The sequence below is a fragment of the Sebastes fasciatus genome, chromosome 22 (genome assembly GCF_043250625.1).
Source record: "Sebastes fasciatus isolate fSebFas1 chromosome 22, fSebFas1.pri, whole genome shotgun sequence".
Taxonomy (NCBI): domain Eukaryota; kingdom Metazoa; phylum Chordata; class Actinopteri; order Perciformes; family Sebastidae; genus Sebastes; species Sebastes fasciatus.
Window position 1 is genome coordinate 1,747,837 of NC_133816.1, and position 24,478 is coordinate 1,772,314.

Sequence of the window (24,478 nt, forward strand, 5' to 3'; positions counted from 1 at the left end):
GAGACGATAACGTTTCTCTCTGCGGAGCCCGTCACTTCACAAGACACGGGAAACCTCTGTTGGTCTGGAGGAGCTGCAGCAGTTATTTCTGCACAAACGTCCACTGTACATTCACTAGATATTCTCAGAGCTAAACTAACTCTTCTGCAGTGTGGAGTGAGCAGCATGCACGTGAGAGTGGAGCGAGAGAGCGAGAAGGAGCACGGTGTGTGAGTGAAGGCAGGCAGAGGAGCAGAGTACAGCAGAGACTCCGGTCCTGGAGACCAAAGCTACGGTCTCCCCCGCGTCCTCCGACCGCGGCCAACACTGTTTAACAGACGGGCTTCACTAGATACAACCAAGAGGTTTTGGTGCTTCACTGTAGTTTGTGTTGGAGTCTGAGTCTGAACAGCGTAGACACACGCGAGCGCGCATGAGACACTGACCCGGATTGATTTACATGTGTAAGAAGTTACAAACAGTCCCTTTAAAACATGCACAACTGTGAATGTTTTTACTGATGTCCGACTCGGTCCAAAACTTTACCCTCGTTAAATTTGAGATGGGTTGTTTTAAATGCAACACGAGCAAAGCAGCGTTTCTCAACCTTCTCCAAACATGACGTCTGCAACTCAAGCTTATATTTAACAGCAATAAGGCGTCCCATAAGTCCAAGGTTGAGAAACATTTAACAACCAACAACACAGAGAGGATGGGGACAAGATCAGTGATGAAGGAAGTGGTGGTTGATGAGAATCTGCAACAGGTTTCATGTCATGTTTCTGGTGAGATAATTCACAGGTAATAAATGTTAAAAGATTTATTCATTTTTTTTGGATGTTAAAGTAAGGGGTTAGCTGAATGAGATCACTCTCAATGACAGAGAAATACAGTTAGAAGAGACATGAGTGGGCTGCAACCACCATTCCTCCCCATTCCATCCATCAATCTGTCTGTTTTCTTACCATCATCATTACGTAACTCATGCACGAATCCATCGCCGTCACCCTCATCATCATCATACTCTTCGTCGTGGCGGCTCATGCTGCCAGAACCCTTACCGTCCAGGAAGCTCAGGTGAGCGAAACAGGAAGTGGTCAAGAACTCCGACAGCTTCCCCGTCTGGATCCTGGAGAGGAAGTGAAGTGTTTTTATGTTATGAATATTTCAGCATGACCACCAAACGTAGCTCTTAGATCTGACAACAAAATCGCCCCGCAGACGATGGCTGCATCTCTACAAGTTAATTTCTTGACATTGTTTTAGAACGTGAAAAAAGAAGAAAGAGGAAATGGAGCAAATGTCAATGACGCCACACAAACAGTCACAATGTCAGTATTTGAACTGCATGACAGTCAGGGCTGAAGCCAAGATTTTACAGGAGAAATACTGAGGTTATAAAGCCAAATTTCCGAAGCCATACCCTATGAAATTTTGAATAGCCACCACAAAAAATTATGACGTCATATTAGGGCCATTGTAGGTAAAAAATTAAAAAATAAATACAGAGCTGGGGGAGATATTAGATATTATATATATTTGATCATAAATTTAAGATTTAAGATCAAAGGGGTAAATTTACGGGAAAAAAAGTGAATATTCTCTGATATTAAAGGTGTAAATTTACGAGAAAAACCTCACAAATTTACGAAAAAAAAATACTTGGATATTCTCTGATATTAAAGGGTTAAATTTATGAGGAAAAATAACTTGGATATTTTCTGAGATTCAAGCTTTAAATTTACGAGAAAAAATGTGGATATTGTCTCAGATTAAAGGGGTACATTTATGAGAAGAAACTCACAAATTTACGAGATAAAATCTTGGACATTCCCTCAGATTACAGGGGTAAATGTACAAGAAAAAACTCAAACTCAGTATGTAGTTTTCTTCAATGTCTCTTCAAAGTCTGGATGCTTGTGATAACTTGGTGATTCTGGGCTAAAATCATGAGTATTTCCTTTATTGCTAAATCCAATTACAAAGTATGATTAGGTCATCCACCACAGGCATAATACACGGTGGCCATACAAGTGGCGACGTCTGTGGTGTGATGAGGTTGATCCCACCTTGGAAAGTGAAGCGATGTGGTTCCTTAACAAAAGTTTTTTTTTCTCGTAAATTCAGGACTTTTCTCTCGGAATATTACTCCCCTCCCCCAGCGCTGTACTTTTTATTTATTTAATTATTTTTACCTGCAATGGCCCTAATACACCATCGTATATAAGTCTGAAATACGCCGTTATAAAAAAGGGATATTTTCTGATTATTGACATTTTTTCATTCAAAGTTTTTATTTCCTGTAAATTGTATCTTCTTACACATCTAAACTTTCTAGATGAACAGCAATTCTGGTAGGAAAATACAAAATCCATTCATTTTATTTAGATTTCATTTCATTTTTTTTACTCAAATTTAATCGAAAAACCTCAAATCGACTGAGAACCTATAGAAGGAAGCAGTAGGAGTAGCAGAGGAGGTCACGTTCCACGCAGTACGTGGAACGTGACCTCCTCTGGATCATCGTAAAATTCACCTTGCTCCTCCGTAATACCCATCCTGTAGCTTCTTCAGTGTAGCCAACACAGCAGGGTCCAGGTTTGTGTGGTCCTCAGCTGAAATACACACAAAATACATGCAGTCAGGCTGCATCATGTAATACTAACCCTGTTCTCCCCTTTAGTCTCAGAGTGGACATGCAGCATCTTCAACACATTTCCAATAGGGATGTTAATAATTAACCGTTTAACTGTTAACCGACATTAAGTTAACCGATTAACGCTATCGGTTAAAACGGTTAAAAGAAAAGCTGAGCGGCTCAGAGTGGCTCGTCTCTTTAAGGAGAAAAGCTGGTCCACCTTAACAGCCCACCTTAAGAGGCGGAGCCGGAGTTGCAGGATACAGGAAGTTGGCTCCAGTCTCTCCATGGATGTCTCTCATGCTCGCTTGAGTGGAGCGGAGGAGTTGTAGTTTCGTAGCATTTATTCACCGACAAATAAACTGTCCACACACTGCTACACCTACGATCACAGCTAGAACGCCACCAACAACCTCACACTCACCACCAACACACACACACGGTCTGTTGGACACTCACTAAAGTTCCGCAGACTACGTGTGAGGCGGCGGAAAGCACGAAGCCTCCGGTAATGCTAGAGCTGCTAACGTAGCACAAATACACACACTGTTTGTTGGTCACTCTCTAAAGTTACACCGGGCAGACACACAGCTGACAACCTGCTAAACTAAACTAAATGTGTGGTGGAGACTTTTACTGGGAAAGTGGCTGCATGTCCGCGACACTACACGCAGCATCGTAGCTGCTAAGTTAACGCTCCCTGACGCTGAACTGGAGACTCCCGTCAACCAATATCTGTTGTTTTCCTGCAGCTGGTGCACCGCTGCATGCGAGGCACAAATCTTGTCGGTTAACGGTTAATAATCGGTTAACGAGGGTAGGTTATCGGTTAAGAACATTTTTCAAAATAAGCATTCCTAATTTCCAACACTTGTTAAGGCATTTTAGCACTTCTAGATACAGTACATGGTGTGCGTGTGTTCGTACTCAGCATAGTCTGTGAAATGGGAAAAGTGACGGTGGGTCGTCCAGTCATCCTCCATCTGGATGCGAGGTAGGAGATTTCCGTCCTCAACATCTCCACGATCATTTTGTTGTCCAACGCCAAGTAGAACTGCTGGTGGTCGATGAACTGGAGGGTTTTTCAGGGGGAGAAACGGAGGGATGATTTTCACTCATTTTCACCAGGATGAGGTCAAACGGTTCATGGTTAGTGACTAGCTTCACCATATTCACCGCTCTGCCTTTCTTACTAACCTGAGGTGTGAAAGAGAAGATGGTGTTTCTGATGGTGTAGAATTTGGAGGTTCCCAGCACTCCTATTCTCCTGTAGGGCCGTCCCGTCAGACCCAGCCTCGGGTTACGACCTGGTACAGAGCAGGAAAAGGATGAGTGAAACGCCCGGAGTGGTAATGCGAGGCACAAAACTACAGGAGAATCCAGCCGATTTTGAGCCCCCTTCTGACAATCATCAGCAAAGAACTGATTGTTTGATGGTTCTGAAGATGATCTTTCCAGATGTTCCTGTGGTGTGAGGTATGTTAAGAGTGTTTTTTACATCCCCTGATTGGCTTTGAAGTCCATCCTGGCCGCACCGAACTCAAATAGTAAATATTAAACATGTTCAGATCAGATGTCCTGTTGTGTGTGTGTGGGGAACCCCGAGGACAGACGATGACGCAGTCACATGGGAAACAACGACAGCCAATAGAGAACCAAGCTGACTGAAGAAGAAAGGACCACCACCGCCGTCATGGTGGCCGCGGGCAATTGGTGGGCTAATGCGTGGGCTAATGCGTGAGCCTATGCTAAACGTGAAGCATAAAGTAGTTGTGAGATGGAGCTCAGAAATGGAGGACCAACATGTTGATTTGTGGCAACAACACAAGTGTTTATTTAACGTGTCTCCCTGACTTCATCCGTCCATCCTTCATACATTTTCAGCACAAAGTAAAAACTAACGTCACTAATTCTTCCTGCCCGTCGTCCGCCATGTTTGTTTACACTAAAGTCACATTTGATTGCGAGTGATCCCGCGAGATTTCCGTTTTTCTTTTAGTCGGGGCTCTTGTTTTTCATGAATGAATCTGTTAGTGTGTGGATTGCTGTTTCTCTCCACACACTACAGGAACAAAACTGTTCAATTTAACACTACATGTTGTGTGGGCTCGCTCACATTTTCAAAATCTGGTGGGCCAGCCTTAAGCATTTAAAAAAAAAAAGGGGAATTTCTCTTGATAAAAATAATAAAACTTGATAGAACTGTGGTGTGAGGTCGTACCGAGTCTGGCGTAGATGTGGCTGAGGACTCTGGATGGCTGCACGTGGATGGGATGGATGTCAGCAACGGTCTCCACCTCTATACCGTTCTTCAGCAGCAGCTCCTTAATTTCCTCGGTCTCTGCCAGAATGGACACTACGAAAGGAAGAAAAGAAGACTCATTTCACGAGGAGTTTCCAACACTAATAATCTGGGACTGAAACAACATACGAAATGCGCCGGGAACTCACCCTGTACGACCACATCGGGCTTGGGGATGGTGGAGAAACGTCGGTTAAGAGGGTCGACCTCTCCGGGGGCCAGAAATCCCTTTAAAATTAGACAGCATAAAACGTCAGAGTTACAAAATCCACAAGAATTTAGCTTGTTGGATAAGAAAGTGAACACACGAAGTACATCAACTTTACTGAATATTTAAAGGCATCATAAGACGAATGACTGATTATCAGCATTTTAAAAGCAGTGTGTGCAGAACTACTTCAACTGTAAAATACATGCCTGACATGAGATTACAGAAAGTGAAACAGAAAGTGGTGCAAAAGCAAGAAGAATGCTTCATTCAAAAGGGACAAAATAATTACAAAGCTGCAAAAGAAAGGGAAGAATATTAAAAGGACAGAAAACAAAAAAATTGTCTATTTTATTTATTTTGATCTTGTCAGTGTGACATAGTAATAATAATAATAATACAGGTGACGACAAATCAGACGAAGGTGAAAGGAAATATACAGACATTAACACAAGAACGTATGAAACAGACGGTATGATCTGAATATGGTACAGATTTGTAGTTGTTTTTGTTAGTGGGAATATTTTAAGTGTTTGCGTGTGTTATGTAAGTGTGTCATTTATTCATATAAATGTATAAATATGAATATATGAATATTATGAATAACTGTGACTACAGGAATGTCCAGGTATGTCCGAGAAGGATAAATAAATAAATAGGTAAATAAATGGTAATACTAATAATGTTAATTAGTAAGTTCAATTACTACATAAATAAATAATAATGTAAAAAACAATAGTAAATCATTAAAATATGAATTATTAATAATAATATGGTGAAAATTAATAAATAAGTTAAAGTAAAAATGCATAATTAGAATGAATAATAATAAAAAACAATTAAAATAAAAAATATGTTCAACATAAAAATGAATAATTAAAATCAATAATAATAATAACAACAATAACAATAATAATAATAAAATAGGAGCCTACTGCTCCTTAAAACTTAGGATGGTTCAAATGCAGAGGTCAAATATCATGTATGTAGCTGTATATACTGTATATGATGAATGTAATAAATAATAATATAATATAATACTAACAATATTAATAATGTAAAAATAAAAACCAATAATTAAAAATAATATGGTAAAAATAAATATAAATAATTAAAATTCATAATAATGATAATAAGAATAAGAATAAGAATAAATAAGTAAATGAATCCATGGTTGGGTGTAGCCTGGGAATTCCCTGGTATTAACATTTTCTGGCGAATAAATCATTGTGTGTTATTATTATTCATACACTGAAGGATGATTTAGTGTTACTCTGTGACCTGGCGGCTCACCTCGGCCAGAAGGTTTCCCAGGATGTACAGAGACTGTCCCCATTTCAGAGGTAATTTGCCCATCGGGAGTCTCTCCACAGAGTGGGGGTTCATATACTCCTCCTCCACCTGTTTGCACACACAAACAAACAAACACCAACGGAATAAAACAATGCTAAAGCATTATAAGCAAGCAGGAAGCAAGTACAAAAAAGTTGCATAAATCACAATAAAAACACATCAAACTATTCATTTGAGTGAGAACAGATCAATTATAAAGTTGAAACTGATACGTTTCCTTTCACTAAATCATTGCAGAAACTCTGAACATGTCATCAAGGCATCACCTTATCTGGGGGGACGCTGTAGAGCTCCGGCAGCAGTCGTATCCCGTCTTTCTGCTTGATCATGATGCCCTCCAGAGCCTCCTGGTACTCCTGCACCTGGATCAGTTAACAGAGATTATGTCACACATTTAACAGATACGTACTGTCAAATGACTGCTGCTTAGAAACACACACATACTGGTGTGAATTACCTGCTCGGGGCTGTTGATAAAGATGCCGTCCAGTATGAGGTAGGTCCAGAACAGCGGCCACTCGCACTCAATGTTCTCAAACAGCTTCAGTTCTGCAGACTCGTAATACAGACGGTTCGGATCCTGGAGATCACATGACATCGATGTGTGTGAGGGCAGAATGTAATAACGTGGATGTGATGTTCTATCGATCCCTGCAGGGACATGTTCTTCTCTGTGAGAAGGTCAGATGTTACTGTATCTGATAGGGCTCCGGTTTATATTCCCGCTTCATTTGAAAGCTGATCTGCTGCACAAATAATCATTCACACAAGCTCCGAGTCTGACTCAGGGCTGCACAATTAATCGAATAGTAATCGCCATCAGGATTTTGTCTTCCCACAATGAAATGAACATGATCTCCTGCGATATTGACATCTGAAATGCGTGCTGCGCTTATAGAAAACCCTGCTGCAGATCAAATCAAGCGCTTCCTAAACTCAGCCGGTGATCCAGATGTTTTGGCTTGAAGCATTTAACTTTAAAATGTAGCTAACAAAAGGGTACGGTGAATATTCCTGTATTTTTTCATATTGCAATATACAGTATATATAGCAGAAACAATATTGTAATGTGAGTTTTTTCCAACATCGTGCAGGATTAACAGGGATGTAGCCCAGCATGGAAGTGAAAACAGTGCTTTGTTTATTTTAAGGTGAAAGTGACATAAAATATGTTATCGCTATCAATCATCAATGTTAATCGTGATATCAATATCGATCAAAAATAATCGGGATTATCATTTTGGCCATAATCGTGCAGCCCAGGTCTGACTGAGGAAAGACAGAATTAAAGTTTATACGACAAGTGTTGCTGGAGTCTGGACCCTACTTTAAGACTATTTCCCTTCTTCATGCCATGGTGGAGCCTCACCAGAAATCCCTGCTCTGCAGAGCACAAATATTCAACTTCTGATAACTGGAAGCTTCCCAGTATAACCACACGCTGCAGGTTGGTGACTCGGCAGCTCTACGAGGCACCGCAGCAGCAGCTGGTGAATGATCAAGAGTTGCTACTCGTCTGTACAAAGACTACTTCCTTTTAGCAGTTGAAAATACAAAGAAGTGATTTTTTTGGGCCGTTAATATGCTTTTGAAACTTATCTGCTTCCCAAAGATTGTTCATATGATACAGTCTTCATTTTTTTTGGTTTCTATTTTCTAATAATCTGCAATGTCGGACATTTAAAAGGGAACTTTTTAATAAATGTTCTTAACCGATAACCGACCCTCGTTAACCGATTATTAACCGTTAACCGACAAGATTAGTGCCTCTCATGCAGCGGTGTACCAGCTGCAGTGTATGAGCACAACAGACAACTGAGTCTCCAGTTCACCGTCCGGGAGCGTTAACTTAGCAGCTACGATGCTGCGTGTAGTGTCGCGGACATGCAGCCACTTTCCCAGTAAAAGTCTCCACCGCACATTTAGTTTAGTTTAGCAGGTTGTCAGCTGTGTGTCTGCCCGGATTAACTTTAGCGAGTGTCCAACAAACAGTATGTGTATTTGTGCTACGTTAGCATCTGTAGCTCTGCTGTTAATGCTCAGCACTGTCACACACATACGGTAAATCGGTTAAAATGCTTAATGTCGGTTAACGGTTCGACGGTTAATTATGAACATCCCTAATGCTGCAGGGATGACGTATTTTTGTAGGCCAACCAGGAAGTTAGCATCACCCTGGTTCCCTCGACAAACAGCCAATGAGATTGTTCCATTGGGTTTTGGAATATTGCAGAAAATAGAATCTGTGATAAACAAAGGTTTATGATACTTACACGTTTTGTTCAGCAAGTTAATCTCCATAAATGAACACCACTTTATGATTTTTGAAGTGTGACTGCAATCGCCAGAAGGAGAAAGCTAACGTTAGGCTATAAACGAACTACACTGCGGTCGCATGACTTCACGTCGCCACCACCAGTGTTCAGCGTGATGACGTTTAGTCGTCTCGTTTAGCCACTTGTTAGCAACCGCCTCTTTTAAGACACGGAAAAGCTTCAAAATTTAGGAGCTGGATATTTACTGACGTATTTTACATCGTAGAACAAGATGTTAAAATCTCTTCAGCATGTGTTAACCACAGACCTTATTTCAGAACGTCTAACTAAAAAACCCATTAACTTCCAGTTTAGGACTTTATTGTTGTGTAGTATATTTTAATGTTGTCAAAAAACAAAGCCAAACCAAACACAGCATGGTCAAAGGCCTAAATGCTCAGAGCACAAAGGAAGCTGTCAGATGCAGTGAGAAGTTTTACATTTGAACTGCTCTGACAACTAAAGAATAAACCTACAGAGAGAAACGGTGAAGCCCGTTTGTTACAGTCCATTAAACCAAACAGCCTTCTCCAAGTTCCCATTACATAAGAGCTGAGCAACGCTGAAGGTGACGACATACGGCTCCACATTCAGTGTTTCAATTCATTCAGCCTCTTGCTTAATGTAGCTGTGTCTGGCTGCTGAGATTCAGAACAAAGAGGAGGAGGAAAAGGACTGAAAGAATATGCACCTCCTTAAAGTCCATAAACATAAATAAATAGTAATGATAATAATCTTGATAAGTTAGTTCAAGAACTAAATAATAATTAAATAAAAAAAGGTAAATAAATGGTTATAATAATAATGTAGATAAGTTAGTTCAATAACTAACTAACTAACTAACTAACTAACTAACTAACTAACTAAATTGCACCTGAATGCTATGCACCTCCTTAAAGTCCATAAAAACAAATAAATGGTAATAATAATAACGTAGATAAGTTAGTTCAATAACTAACTAACTAAATTGCACCTGAATGCTATGCACCTCCTTAAAGTCCATAAACATAAATAAATAGTAATGATAATAATGTTAAGTTATTTAAATAACTAAATAATAACTAAATAACTAAATACATTCATACACAAATAAATAATAATAATGTTGGTAAGTTAGTTCAATAACTAAATAATAAATAAGTAAGTAAGTAAATAAAAAAATAGGTAAATAAATGGTAATAATAAGTTATTTCAATAACTAAATAATAAATAAATAAAAATTAGGTAAATAAATGGTAATAATAATAATGTTGGTAAGTTAGTTCAATAACTAAATAATAAATAAATAAGTAAGTAAATAAATAAATAAATGGTGATAATAATATAGGTTAATAACTGAACTCTTAGTTTAAGCTAGTTGTGGCTTTGCACCTGAACGCCATGCACCTCCTTAAAGTCCATGAGCATCAGTCTACTCAGCATTTTCTGCTTTAGGTGATGAGAACATAAAACAGAGGTGCCATGGAATAACATTTGTCTCCACTACTTATCTGAACAAAGTGAAATACATGGATGCACCGTTCCAGGTGGTTTACCTCTTTAGGTGTTTTGTGTCCGTCTCTGAGAAACCTGCAGCAGCCATATCGACCCTGAACAGACGCAGAGAGGAAGAGGAGAGGAAGTCAGCGAGGACACGTTCATCTTAAACATTTCAACAGTGTGGCTGCTTCACTAAGAGTACAGATACATGAGGTATGAAGCGTCGCAGCACCCGTTTAACATGTAGCCATTTAATTTAGACTTTAACATTTTTAAAGCGACGTACATGAAACCTGCCTTGGCGGAGGTCTGAGTGCACTTCTAGTTATGAGTGTGTTGTTGTCTTATTGTGTATGTTATGCTATTGTTTTTATCTGACTTTGATCCAAATAATCGCACTCACTGACATGTTTCCTCATCCACAAAACCTCATGAACCCACAAAGATCCTTGGGTCTGTCCTCTCTCCCTACGTGCTTCAGCCTTCCCCTCATCCAGAACAAGTACTCTACCTTGTGCCGACATGTTTACTTCAGCAGATATTCCGTATCATAGCAACCAGACGCAACCAAAGCGTCTCAGCTGTAAAAACGCTGCGCATCCAAAGCGCTCCCAACTGAACATTTTCAGAAGAGCGCCTGTCGTTTTCAGCTGGAAAAAATGCTTTGGTGGACACGGCCTGTACTGTATATCAGAAAGTTGTCAAAGTCTGTTGTCTAGGAACTCGTGATGGTCATTTTCTGGCATATTATTTGAAAGACTGCCCTACACACCAACCTTTCCTTACCTTTTGCATATTTAAGTCAGTTATCAACAGTAAAAGCACATCTCTTTCCTATTTCACTGCACCTGCAGTTTCGAGATGATCTCCTCCTTGGTCATGTTGACTATGCTAATGTCATCAACAGCGAAGGCGGGGTACGAGATGATCGCAAGGACTCCGGCATCCACCTCTTTAGAGATAGATGCTCTGGGTAACATCGACTTCAGGATAGACTGATGACGGAAGGAAGGAAAGAGGGGTTGATATCATATATAATTGCATTTTTATCTGTGTGTGTGTGTGTGTGTGTGTGTGTGTGTGTGTGTGTACCTGGCAGTGCTGTATGTCATCAGCCAAAGCGTGGACCACAGATCCAGGTCCTCCTTTCGCTCCGAACAAGTTGAGTTCGTCCAACGCCTCCAGAGCTGCCTGGAGGACACACAGCAGTCATGTGACCCTCGTTAAAAACAAGTCAATGTTGTACTTAAGTCCAGTATTTGAGGAGATGCACTGCACAGTGTGTACTATACATCTCCTCCAGTACTGGACTTGAAGCGGCAGGGGGTAGAAATGGAGCAAATATGATTAAAAACAAGTTATTTTTATAAAACGGTCACTATATCCTGACAGTAGTGCATGAGACAGGTAATCTGAAAAAAATCATGTCCCTCTGTGTCCTCCGGTGCTCCTAACGGCATCTGCAGGATTTCACATACCAGAGGAAAACAACCAATCAGAGCTGATCTAGAGTCTGCCGTCTCTGAGCAGCTGTCAATCACTCACCAACTCTGATTAAACAGTCAGACTAGGCAGCGCTGATCAAATATGAATCAATAATCTGTTACGTTAATGCCTATTTCTCTCCTCATTTGTTCTCAGAATCATCTTGTAGTGTACTGTTTAGCTGTAAAATGAGAAAATTTGTGACCCGGCAGCCATATTGAGATCAGTTGAGGAAATACCAAGCACCGCCCACCAGCCGGAGCACAGCCAATAGGAACGCTCTCAATGAAATGACCTGTGATTGGTCAAAGTCTCCCGTCACTGGCTAGATGTTCTAAAGCCTGAAAACAGAGCCATGAGGAGAAGCAGAAGTCTAGTTTTCTCTCAGAACACTTGAATTACAATATGCTGAAAGGTTATTATGGATTTTTTCATTCATATTCATATTTCATTAGTCACTTTGCAATCACCTAATAAATAATGCTGTTTTATTATGGTTTAAGCTACCAGCACTATATAAATAAATATAAATATAAATTAAAATGAGCTCCACCTTTACCAGCTGAGACATTAATGTAATGAACACATTATTATAATACATCAGATTTACAGTATATAGTGCTTTACAAAGTTCTCACAGACAGCCTATAAAACATTTATTTACACATTTATGCATAAATATATCTGTGATAAGCCAATACTACAAAAATATTGATCTGCTTATGTATTTCTCACACTTTAGTAGTATAAAATAAAATAAATAATCAATTTAAGAAGATTGTTTTAAGAGGTAAAGGGATGAGGAAAGGTTGGTAGGATGAACATGAGGTAACTGTTTAATATCGGTTTGGTCTTTTTTATTTATTTATTTATTATTTTTTTTATTTAATTGAATTAAATTGATTTATTTTTTCCTTACGAGCCTACCTCTTTGTAGTGTACTGCTGTTTTATAATATTTATTTATGTTGTTTATTTCTATTGTTTATGAGAATTTGTAGTTTTTTTATTATATGTTTACTGTTCATTTTATTTGTTATTTTTGTTTTTACTTATTTGTTACATGTTCAAAATAAATAAATTAAATTAAAATTAAATAACCACATATTAGCATGGTATATTATAGTCTGATCTCATGTTGTACATCACGGAGTTTGCGATTATAGTGCTATGCATATAATACACAGTATTATGTGTATATATACACAGTAGTTATTACAATCCTGCTGTTTTGCTTTTTATAAATACTAATAACTACGTGTAATTACTGGAGCAGGGAGCTTCCTGCAGAGGAGCCTCTTTCCAAAGTCTTAAATTAAACTCTGTGTGTGTGTGTGTGTGTGTGTGTGTGTGTGTGTGTGTGTGTGTGTGTGTGTGTGTGTGTGTGTGCGTACACACTGGGTACTGCGAGTACTGTGTTATTTCTGAGTGAGAAGCCATTCCTGGACGCCCACAGAGAACCTGATACCTCCTGTACACTGCGGGCAAAGGACGCCGCTGGGTTGTACACACAGAGAGAGAGAGAGAGAGAGAGAGAGAGAGAGAGAGAGAGAATCCTGAAGACTTCCTCACAGAGAATCAGGAGTTTTATGGAGACTTTTTCCTGTTATAAAACTCTTTTGAATATCCAACAACATGAAAAACGTGCAGCTAAAATAGTTCTTTGAGAGAGATTTCAACTGAAGGATCGGCAGCAGGAAGTATCGGTGCTACCGTGTTCACTCTCAGCACCAAAACAAAATCCTTCACATCTGATCCAGAGTCAGTTCAGAATAGTCTGGGTCGTGTAAAGGTCGATGTAAAGGCCGCCGCAGTGACTAGACACCTCCTGCCGAGCCAGAGATTTTTTAACTGGAGCACCTGTTCTGCTCTCACTCAGCATACTACCTGCTCTCCTCACTCCACTGTCACACTCAGGGAAAGGAGAGAAAAGTGTGTTTGTGTGTATTAACCTTGGCCATGCCGATAGAGCTGGCGTTAATCTCAGTGATGCCCTGGTTGGTTTTGTCTCCTCTTTCCCACATCCCATAATCCTGTGAGGAACCAGAAAAGGAGAATTTCAGGTTCAGTTTAGGGCGTTTTTGGTTTTGAGGGTGTTGACAATGAATGAAACACTTACAGCCACTTTGTACGCCGTCTCAATGTAGAACATGAGATTCTGAACTACGTCCACTTCATCTTGGGTGTAGACGATATGGAGACCTGGTGCACACAAAGACAGAAACAGACTATTCATGAAGGTATTTAACAGTTAAGACATGGATAGTTAATGCAGGCATGAAAAGCAGTTGTGTCTGTGAACCAATGAAAGTGGAGTGAAGAAATGTGTGACCAAATTGCTATGACACAATTATACACTTCTCCTTCTTCTCCTCTGCTTGGTATCATAGAAAGCCTGAGTAAAGGTACAGCTGGTCTGTGAAAAGGATCAATAAAAATAACTGCAAATACAGTTTGTGGGAATAAAAACACAGCTGATTTATGATTTAATTTAGTATTATTTTCATTCCCTTTACACCTTTTTTTCTTTTGAGTATCTGAAGGCTGCACTTTTAATGGTGTTGATTATACTACGTTTGTATTTTATTGATAGTAGGAACCAAAGCAATGTACAGCTGTGGACGGGGGCCTCGATCAGTTAGTTTGTGTTATTGTGTGACTGTGGTTAGTTCGGATTCGCCAAAGTCACACAATAACACAAACAATCTAACCGATCGAGGCAGCGGTAGACCAGCAACTCCCGTGTTCTGTGAGGTCAAATTACTGTTTTTTTTCCAATGGAGTCTGGTAGCATTGGTGAGAGCATAGATGGATACAACGGCTTCAGTTCCTAGAAAGGGCTGTCTGACGGCATAAAGCGGTAAAACTGTTCAAAATATAGCGTACACTTAAACTGATATTGATTTTTTTAGGCGTCTAAAATACCTTGCCGTCAGACAGCCCTTTCCGACGGGGAACTGAAGCCGTTGTATCCATCTATGCTCTCGTCAAAGCCACCAGACTCCTTTGAAAAAACCTGTAATTTTACCTAACAGAACACGGGAGTTGCTGGTCTACCACTGCAACCATCTTTTAGTTTGTTTGTGTTATAGTGTGACTTTGGTGGATCCAAACTAACCAAAGTTACACAATAACACAAACAAACCAACAGACCGAGGCAGCGGTAGACCAGCGACTCCTGTGTTCTGTTAGGTAAAACTTAATTTATTTTTTTTCAATGGAGTTTGGTTACTTTGGCGAGAGCATAGATAACGGGTTCAGTTCCCCGTCGGAAACATAGACTGTAAAGCTGTCTCATGGCAAGGTCAAGCGGTGAAAATATTCTAAATATAGCATAAACTTAAACTAATATTGATTCTTTTAGGTGTCTAAAATACGTTCTGCTGCTGCCCCCGTCCACAGCAGTACATCTCTTTGCTCCCGTGCTGGTACTCCTGTCTGCTTCTCTAAACTGGGGGCATGCAGACCGTCATCTACTGTAGTAATACACTGACTATGGAGAAGTACCTCATACAACCCCACTGAGAAACACCCAAACTATCCCTTTAACTGTTATTGAGGAAGACTACAACAAGACTAATGTGTCAAATGTTTTCGTGGTTTTCTTGACGAAGACAAGAGATTTCGTAGAGTGAAAATTTACTACAAATAGACAGGGTGAAGTTGACGAAACATGATTGAAACTCACACGGACAAATATCTCTGATTAAATCTAAAAATAGCTGACAAAAAAGCTGAATGTAAAACTAAACAGGTATCACAAACGATTCTCCAGTTGACTTTAGATTAAGGTCAGATTCAAATCTATAAACACCAGAAATGGAATCAAAGGATGAGCTGCTTTTTTACCAACTTTAACTTTTAGAAAAGTATCTGAAGTGTTTCCTTATGCTGCAAAGATTTAACATGATTTAACATTCAAAACCGTGTCTTTGTTGCATATTTACCGGATGCGGTCATCTGAGCGAGGAAGAGCAGGAAGAGCGAGGTGGCGTCGACCTGAAGGTGACCCCACTCTCCGTCTCCGACGACCGGAGCACAGGTCCCGGTGTTGTACTTGGCATGGAGCGAGTCTGAGGTACTTCTGCTGTATTTAAACTTCTCCACCTTATCCAGCTACGACACAATGAAATAATATAGTATCCAACTGAAGACATCACAAGGAAGCAAATAAAGCAGAACAAACACTTAACGTGATGCAGCAGGTGTGATCAATATAAACTGGAAAAAAAAAGTTCAGAAACTTGTGTTTGGTTGATTATTTCTGTCTTGTTACAATGCTAATGGGCATTGTATTTTACATTGTTGGAAAGCCTGTTTATTTACCTTCGCAATGATGTCCAACTTGTAAGGATCATGCATTTGTGGGATGAGCAGCACAGCTGATTATGTGGGTAGCGCCCAAGAAAAAATGTTCCAAAATGCTCTGCCAATGGTAAACAGTGTATTCTCCTGTTGGTATTGATGCTTGTTTTGAGTTGTTTGGTGGATTGGATGATTGAACTCTCTATCAGTAACAAGGAACAAACAAGACATATTGGCTATTTGACACTTTATTCATTTAATACACCGTCAGGAGCCTCAGTAGCGGTGGAAGATCCATACGCAGCCACAACAGCCTGGCACCTCCTCCTCATGCTGGTCACCAACCTGGTCACACGTTGCTGTGGGATGGCGTTCCATTCCTCAACCAGGATTGGTTGCAGGTCAGCCAGTGTGGTTGTGTTGGTCACTCTAACACGTACAGCACGCCCAAGCTGATCCTACAAGTGTTGAATTGGGTTGAGGTCTGGACTCTTGGCAGGCCGTTCCATTCTCTCTACTCCCACATTGTGGAGGTAGTCTGTGATAACCCTGGCTCTGTGGGGGAGAGCGTTGTTTCTTGGAGGATGAAGTTAGGTCCCAGATTGTGGAGATATGGGATCGCCACTGGCTGCAGAATCTCATCCCGATATCTCACTGCATTGAGATGGCCTTCAATGATGACAAGCCTTGTTTTGCCAGTGAGGGAGATGCCCCCCCCACACCATGACACAGCCTCCACCAAAAGCTGTTACTCCATCGGTGCAACAATCAGCATAGCGTTCTCCGCGTCGTCTCCATACTTTGACCCTGCCGTCCAACTTTGGCAGACAGAACCTGGACTCATCACTGAACATGACATTCCCCCACATGTTCAGGTTCCATTGTCTGTGTTGTCGACACCAGCGCCAACGGGCCTGACGGTGAAGGGCAGTCATTGCAGGCTTCCTGGTAGCCTTATGAGAATACACTGTTTACCATTGGCAGAGCATTTTGGCAAATTTTTCTTCGGCACTACCCACATAATCAGCTGTGCTGCTCATCCCACAAATGCATGATCCTTACAAGTTGGACCTCATTGTGAAGGTAAATAAACAGGCTTTCCAACCATGTAAAATACAATGACCATCAGCATTGATACAACAGAGAAATAATCCACCAAACACAAGTTTCCGAACTTTGTTTGTCCAGTATAGAATGAGTTTAATATCAGGATATTTTAAGTATCATTACAAAAGAAATATTATAACCAATATAACCAAAGGGTTGTATGTGTACTCCCGTGTTCTGCGAGGTAAAATTACGATTTTTATGAATGTAGTCTGGTGGCTTTGAAGAGATCGAAATATAGCGGCTTCAGTTCCCCATCAGAAAGGGCTGTCTGACAACGAGGTAAAGCCACAAAAATATTCTAAATATAGTGTACACTTAAACTGATATTGATATTTTTAGGTGTCTAAAATATGTTTTGCTGCTGCCCCCGTCCACAACTTCCGTGCCGGTACTCCAAACTGGGAGCATGCTGACCAACAACTAAGTTACTGTATGTAATGTTAATTGTAATGTATGTGATTGTATGTAATTGTAATGTAATGTTAACACTGACTATAAGGATGTATATACAGTATACTGAACATGTAGCAGCGTCATCATGCAGAAACCTACGTCAGGTCAGGTGGGACAAAGGTTTTAGCTTGAAGGGAAAATAGCATTTTGATGCTAAAACATACTTTGAGCAAAATGTGTTGGGATTTGAATCCATAAGGAACACCACCGTGACGCTACACAATGATATAAAAACCTCAAAAAAACAAGAACAAACAAATCATTTGAATGAACCCGCCCTTTAAAACGTTGGTATGGAACCCAACCAAATCTGCAGCTACTTTATATATTCTTGCTTTATATGATCAATTATTGACTGTTACCTCAGCAGACTAATGCAACACATACAGTACATACACCACAACATGCATGTATACAGACTGAGAGGGAAATCTCTTGAAATATTACATTAAAAAAAACCTTTCCAAATCTGACAGCTTCTTTATCATGAGGAGAAGTATTTATTTATTTATTAATTAATGAATTCATGAGGCAGGTACATTAGCTGCAGTTTGATCTCTACTTTATTTACTGCTGTAGCCGGGACACGGCGTTTACTGCTCGTCCTGTCCTGTGTGTCTTTGTGTGTGAGAGAAATACAGAGGGTGAAAAAGAAAGAAAACAAGGAAAAGATGTGTATCAAAAAGAGTATTTCAGAGTGTGAGTGAGAAAGGGTGCAAGTGGAGACAACATACCTGCCTCATGATGCACTGTAGGATGCCTCTCATTAGCTTCACCACGCTCTAGAGGAAAGAGAGAGAGAGATGGTTAAATGTCAACATTTCCAACACATCATTCCTGGTGAAACACTCCACTGCACGTGGACCATGGATGTGTTGAGAGAACTGGATCCAGCGTTGGAGGCGGGGCCCCGTTCATTCCTATGAGAGTGTCTCAATGGCGCATGAAGCCTAAATGTCCGACTGCTGAGTGGAAAGTACCCGGATCTTCCGTCAATCTTCCGCATCCATTGGTTCCACGGAGCAGGCGCAGTAGCGTCCGCTCGGTCACGGGGTCACAGTCGTCACGCTGTCTCTGCGGCTTGCTAACTCCTCATCCCAGCCCCCCTCCAGCCTCGGTCTGGGTCTCATTCACATGAACGGAGGAAGGGAAATAACTCTGGATACAGCTATTTTACAACTTTTAGGACCTAATGATTTAAATAAGGGCTATTAGAGTGTTCTTACTGGGAAGTTCATTCACCTCAAAATAAATGATCCTCTGAGTCACAGACGTCTCTTTCCCAATGGAAGTCTATGGGAAAAAGTATTTTTGGGCCCAACGGCATCACGTGACGGACACCGTAGTTGTTGTACCGCCAATTTGCCACTACGAAAATTGGCATCGACGAGCAGCGCTCTTCCTGGGTGCTTGACGTGGACATGGACTAAAGTATATTTAAGGTATTAAAAAACTTCCCATGAGTTCCTTTTTCATAAGCCGAGACAGAGACACAGACCCACCTGCTCCAGCTCGTAGGCCTTGGCCTTGTCTTCGTCCCGGTCAGCGTTCTTCCTGTAGGCCAGGCTGAGCGCCCACACCGACAGGACGCTGTAGACATTGTCTCTGACCCACGAGTGAGCCTGATCGCTGCTGCTCGGCAGAAGACCCGTCACTGGATCCTGTCAGACACACACACACACACACACACACACACACAGAGGGGTCAAAGGTCACAGGTCGGCAGTTAACACAGACTAATGAGACACGTTGGACGGTGTGATGTATAGGTCAACTGCTTCAGGGGGTGCATATTAACTTTGTGGTACTTGTGGACAAGTACAAGTATCTTTGAGTTCACCTTGACAACAGGCGTTTACTGTATTTTGCTGTTATTGTATTGATAAGTATTGTACATTTTGTTTGCACATTATCTTTGTCATGTTTTTGTAGAGCTGCAACGATTAATCAATTAGTTGTCAACTATTAAATTAATCTCCAACTATTTTGATAATCAGTTTGAGTAATTTTTTAAGAAAAAAAAGTCCAAATTCTCTGATTACAGCTTCATAAATGTGAATATTTCCTGGTTTCTTTCCTCCTCTATGACAGTAAACTAAATATCTTTGAGTTGTGGACAAAACAAGACATTTGAGGATGTCATCTTGGGCTTTGGGAAACACTGATCCACATTTTTCACCATTTTCTGACATTTTATAAACCAAACATCTAATCGATTAATCAAGAAAAACAACTGACAGATTAATCAACAATGAAAACAATCATTATTTGCAGCCATAGTTTTTTGTTGAGCTACTGTAACAGTAAAATTGTGCGCTAAGATAAATAAAGTATCTATCCATCTATCAATCAATATTTGGCCTGAATATTTATATATTTTTTTAATTTTAATAAAACAGCTGGGAATTTATATGCTTATTTTGAAAAAAAAGGAAAAGAAGAAAAAAAGGTTACATTCGTAAAATTCAAAGTCAAAATGGGATTATGAGAATACCATTTAGCGTGCAAACAATTTACTATTTTATCACTTTGAGGGACTCTGGGGCATGTTTGCATTTTATCCCCTTTTTTTGTTTTCATTTACTATTCCACGAACTACGGCTGCAACTGACTAATATGTATTATTGACCAATCCCACCAGTATTTTCTCAATTAATTCTATAAATTAAGTCTATAAAATGAGAGAAAACTGAGAAAAATGCCCTTCACAAGACTAAACCAGCAAAGATTCCCACTTAAGAAGGTGGTATTTGTGAATTTCTGTCATTTGAAAAAAAAGTGATTAATCTGAATTGAGGATTGTAAAGCCACTTATCAGTTAAACAAATATTAAAATTGTTGCTGTACACCGATTAATTGATTCAGTTTTTACATGAATCATACGGAGGCTTTTCCCACCACCAGAGGACCTATTTAACTACAAACTGTGGTGGTCTTCTATCAGAAAACACAACTTTTGGTTGTGTGGGGACATAAAATATCTGTAAAAAAAATCTATTAAGGCAAATCTGCTCCTTTCAAAAATAAAACAAAATTTTAAAAAATCGAAATTTAAATTTAGTATCTTCTTATTTCACATCAGGTGTGAGAAAATCTACATATACTTTACTTACTGTTTTACAAACTGTTTACACCTCTGTATATTTATATTTATTACTATTTACTGCATTCCTGTTTGCATTCAGTTTATTCATTTGAAATACTGTCGACCACAAATTTATATTGATTAATCGATTAGTTGTTTGGTCTATAAAATGTCAGAAAATGGTGAGAAATGTCGATCAGTGTTGCCCAAAATGACGTCCTCAAATGTCTTGTTTTGTCCACAACTCAAAAGATATTCAGTTTACCGTCATAGAGGAGGAAAAAAAGCGTTTACATTTAAGAAGCTGGAATCAGAGAATTTAGACTTTATTTCTTTAAAAAAATACTCAAACTTATTAATCACTTTTAATTTAATAGTTGATAACCAATCAATTAATCACTGCAGCTCTAAAAGAACTTAAAACTTACATTATCTGGGTGCCATGTGTAAAAGTGCAACATATCCCAAAACTACATTACCCATAAGCCCTGTTGCTTCCTGTTGTAAAGAGATAGTAACCCCTGATAACAGCAAAATACACAATGAGGAAATGTGAGAGTTGAAACTATGCAGTTGTCAGAGGAAGAAGAAGACAATTTCACCCTTGTAACTCGTATAATATATATCTTTCCTCTCTGGAACTGCTGTCGGACCTGAAGAGCCAATACATAAGAATTTCTCCTGATTTTTAAGTTACAAATTGTCATTTTTATTACAGCTAACTGGCAGTCTTTCAACATCAAGTTTCATCACTGAGAGAGAGAAATGTCACACAAGGTTGCACAAAAACAGTTGACATGTTGGACCTTCTTCTTCATGGAAATGTGAGTGTAGCTATAGTGATACATGTGAGTGTAACTAGAGTGATACATGTGAGCGTAACTAGAGTGATAAATGTGAGTGTAACTAGAGTCATAAATGTGAGTGTAACTAGAGTGATTAATGTGAGTGTAACTAGTCATAAATGTGAGTGTAACTAGAGTCATAAATGTGAGTGTAACTAGAGTCATAAATGTGAGTGTAACTAGAGTGATAAATGTGAGTGTAACTAGAGTGATAAATGTGAGTGTAACTAGAGTGATAAATGTGAGTGTAACTAGAGTGATAAATGTGAGTGTAACTAGAGTGATAAATGTGAGTGTAACTAGTCATAAATGTGAGTGTAACTAGAGTGATAAATGTGAGTGTAACTAGAGTGATAAATGTGAGTGTAACTAGAGTGATAAATGTGAGTGTAACTAGAGTGATAAATGTGAGTGTAACTAGAGTGATAAATGTGAGTGTAACTAGAGTGATAAATGTGAGTGTAACTAGAGTGATAAATGTGAGTGTAACTAGAGTGATAAATGTGAGTGTAACTAGAGTGATAAATGTGAGTGTAACTAGAGTGATAAATGTGAGTGTAACTAGAGTGATTGATGTGTTTAGAGCAGCACGTGTTGAGTTATTTTACTAAAGGAACAGACTGTTGAAAGGCTACACGATGCAGATATCACCCCCAGAAGAACAGACGGATATATTTACTGTAAATGACTCTGAATCAGCGGCTGCAGCAAGCCTCTGCTCTCAGTGAGCATATTTGGTGATTAGTGCAGCGATGCATCGGAGCACTGAGCTGTATACTGGCTGCTGGCCATTTGGGACGGATTCAAAAGGTGACTTCACACTCACAGTTTGTCCTCTTCTATATTCCATTGGAAGTCTTCTTCTAGTTTCTATAGAGGCCATGATAATTGAAAGGTGAGAACCCAAAACCTCTGAGACCAGAGTGTGTGTGTGCCTCAAATGGTCCAGGAGGATCAAACCCTGAGCAGAACTGTCCTCTCCTGCTCGGTGTCTTTATGGACTTTACAACAATCTAAAAAAAAAAAAAAAAACACAACCGATACAAGAAGCACAAGGGTTTCTTTTCTGTTCTCAGCTCTTTCTGGATGGAGTTTGTGAGTTTGTTTTGGTCTCCTCACGTCGTCCAAAAACACACAAGTCAGGTGTAAAATAGGCTTTACAAAGATATATATAGAAATAAGGATTATATTCACCAGAAGTATAAAACATCATATCTGCCTTATAAATTGAAAATAAATTACCACTAAGTTGTGAGGTCAAATCCTTTGATTTTTGGGTTGCTGGAAAAAAAATTATAAATAATTCCTGACAATGATCCTGATATATTTGACTTCAGGACATCTCTGACTACATACATGCTGAAAATCAAACATTTTTACTGGATTAATTTAGATATTCACCAAAGTAAAAGTCCCTAGAAGTGTATGATTCAACTTTTTTCCCATGGTCTAGTGTTAAAAAAGTTAACAAGAATCACACTAAATATTAATATCGAATCGCAATACTTGTAGAATCGCAATACATATCGAATCGGCACCCAAGTGTCGTGATAGTATCGAATCGGGAGATAGGTGTATCGTCCCAGCTCTATTACCTAGCCTCTATTCCACTAGATTCTAACTAGTTCGTTGGGTTTTCTCTATTTGTGTCTTCAGATTCTACTAGTTTTTTGCCATGAAATTTTCATATTATCCCATGCCTATTAGAGTTATGTTTAGATGAAGTTCAGGGTAAGGTTTGGAGTCAGGTATGTAGTTGTTACAGTTTATGTACTGTAAGTGTGCATTACACTATAAATACCGAAAGTATGTGGATTTTAAGTGGGAGTTTTTCATGGTTTGGTTCAGATGGAGGGAAATGTTAACGCTACAGCATACAATGATATTTTAGATAAATTCCAACTTTGAGGCAACAGTTTGGGGAACTTCCTTTCTTTTGTTGTGCGCAAATCCAAGACTGAACTGGAACCCTGACCTCCAGCCTTTATTGCTCAGTGTGTGACCTCACTAATGCTCTTGTTGTGGATGAATGGGAGCAAACCCTGCAGCCAGGTTCACAAATATGATGGCAAGTTACCCAGAACAGTGGAGGTTTGTAGCTGCAGATTAATGCCCATGGTTTGGGTGCAACCATGGGTGTATGTTAATGAGGGTCTTCAGAAGTGTACAGGTGCAAAATGACCTCTTCTAAACATGAAACATGACTCTAACACTAGTCAGTGATGCCTTGCGCAATATGAATATACTTCAGCTACTGCATGAAAACATTTGCTCTCACTGGACGAGCTAACAGAACCTGCCTGCAGGTATGGAGCAGCTCATTTTCGTTGATATAATACATTTATTTAAGCGTTCAGTTTACTATAAAACACAGTGAAACACTCACTTGGTGTCTCAGGATAGTTTGCTGCACCATCCGGGCATAGTTGTCCAACTTCACGCCGGAGTTGCTCCTGCTTCTCATGGTGCCAAGTCAACCGCTGAGCTCAGTAAATTCAAGTATTCAACAACACAAACTCGCTAAATCCTCGACAGAAAAGTCATTTCTTCGGCGCTTTTCGGAAGTCCACAAAGCCGAAAAGGAGGACAGCTTTCGGGGAGACCGAACAGAGGATCTGCAGCCCGGCTGGCTGTCAGAAACACAGCTCAACGGCGGCAGCGACGGACATACAGCAGCAAGTGTTGGAACCTGAAGCTGCGGTAAGCTAGTCACAAGAAGCAGGAACAATGCCGGAAGTGAACAGATGTTGCCTTCAAAATAAAGAAGTGTCAGAAAACAAAGCTCTGCCTTTCTCTACTGTCATGTCCTTGCTCATTTTTTTCTGGGAATATAGAGATTTAAAGTTCATAATTTAAAGTTACATATTGTGGGGTCGTATAGGCGGATGCCATTATGGTTTTGACACAAAGAGTCCTAAAATG

General features: G+C 39.7%; 1 protein-coding gene across 22 annotated transcripts in view; it reads right to left on the reverse strand.

The window, feature by feature from the left end:
• Positions 1-24,261, reverse strand: part of phka1a (phosphorylase kinase, alpha 1a (muscle)) — a 46,110-nt gene extending 21,849 nt beyond the window's left edge. For 13 of the 22 annotated variants that reach the window (XM_074623176.1, XM_074623179.1, XM_074623175.1 and 10 more), the window contains exons 1-18: positions 23,943-24,260; positions 19,129-19,287; positions 18,361-18,408; positions 15,706-15,874; positions 13,878-13,960; positions 13,711-13,791; positions 11,367-11,465; positions 11,123-11,269; positions 10,331-10,384; positions 6,938-7,060; positions 6,747-6,842; positions 6,421-6,528; positions 5,069-5,147; positions 4,839-4,973; positions 3,815-3,924; positions 3,545-3,689; positions 2,516-2,594; positions 945-1,108 (exon numbers count right to left, since the gene is read on the reverse strand). In XM_074623176.1, coding sequence (XP_074479277.1) covers positions 945-1,108; positions 2,516-2,594; positions 3,545-3,689; positions 3,815-3,924; positions 4,839-4,973; positions 5,069-5,147; positions 6,421-6,528; positions 6,747-6,842; positions 6,938-7,060; positions 10,331-10,384; positions 11,123-11,269; positions 11,367-11,465; positions 13,711-13,791; positions 13,878-13,960; positions 15,706-15,874; positions 18,361-18,408; positions 19,129-19,287; positions 23,943-24,020 — 1,957 coding nt within the window. In that variant the 5' untranslated portion in view covers positions 24,021-24,260. Of the gene's footprint in view, positions 1-944; positions 1,109-2,515; positions 2,595-3,544; positions 3,690-3,814; positions 3,925-4,838; positions 4,974-5,068; positions 5,148-6,420; positions 6,529-6,746; positions 6,843-6,937; positions 7,061-10,330; positions 10,385-11,122; positions 11,270-11,366; positions 11,466-13,710; positions 13,792-13,877; positions 13,961-15,705; positions 15,875-18,360; positions 18,409-19,128; positions 19,288-23,942 lie in introns of all 22 variants that reach the window. The other 9 variants (XR_012592346.1, XR_012592348.1, XR_012592345.1 and 6 more) reach the window with 3 other exon arrangements.
• Positions 24,262-24,478: the final 217 nt, after the last annotated feature.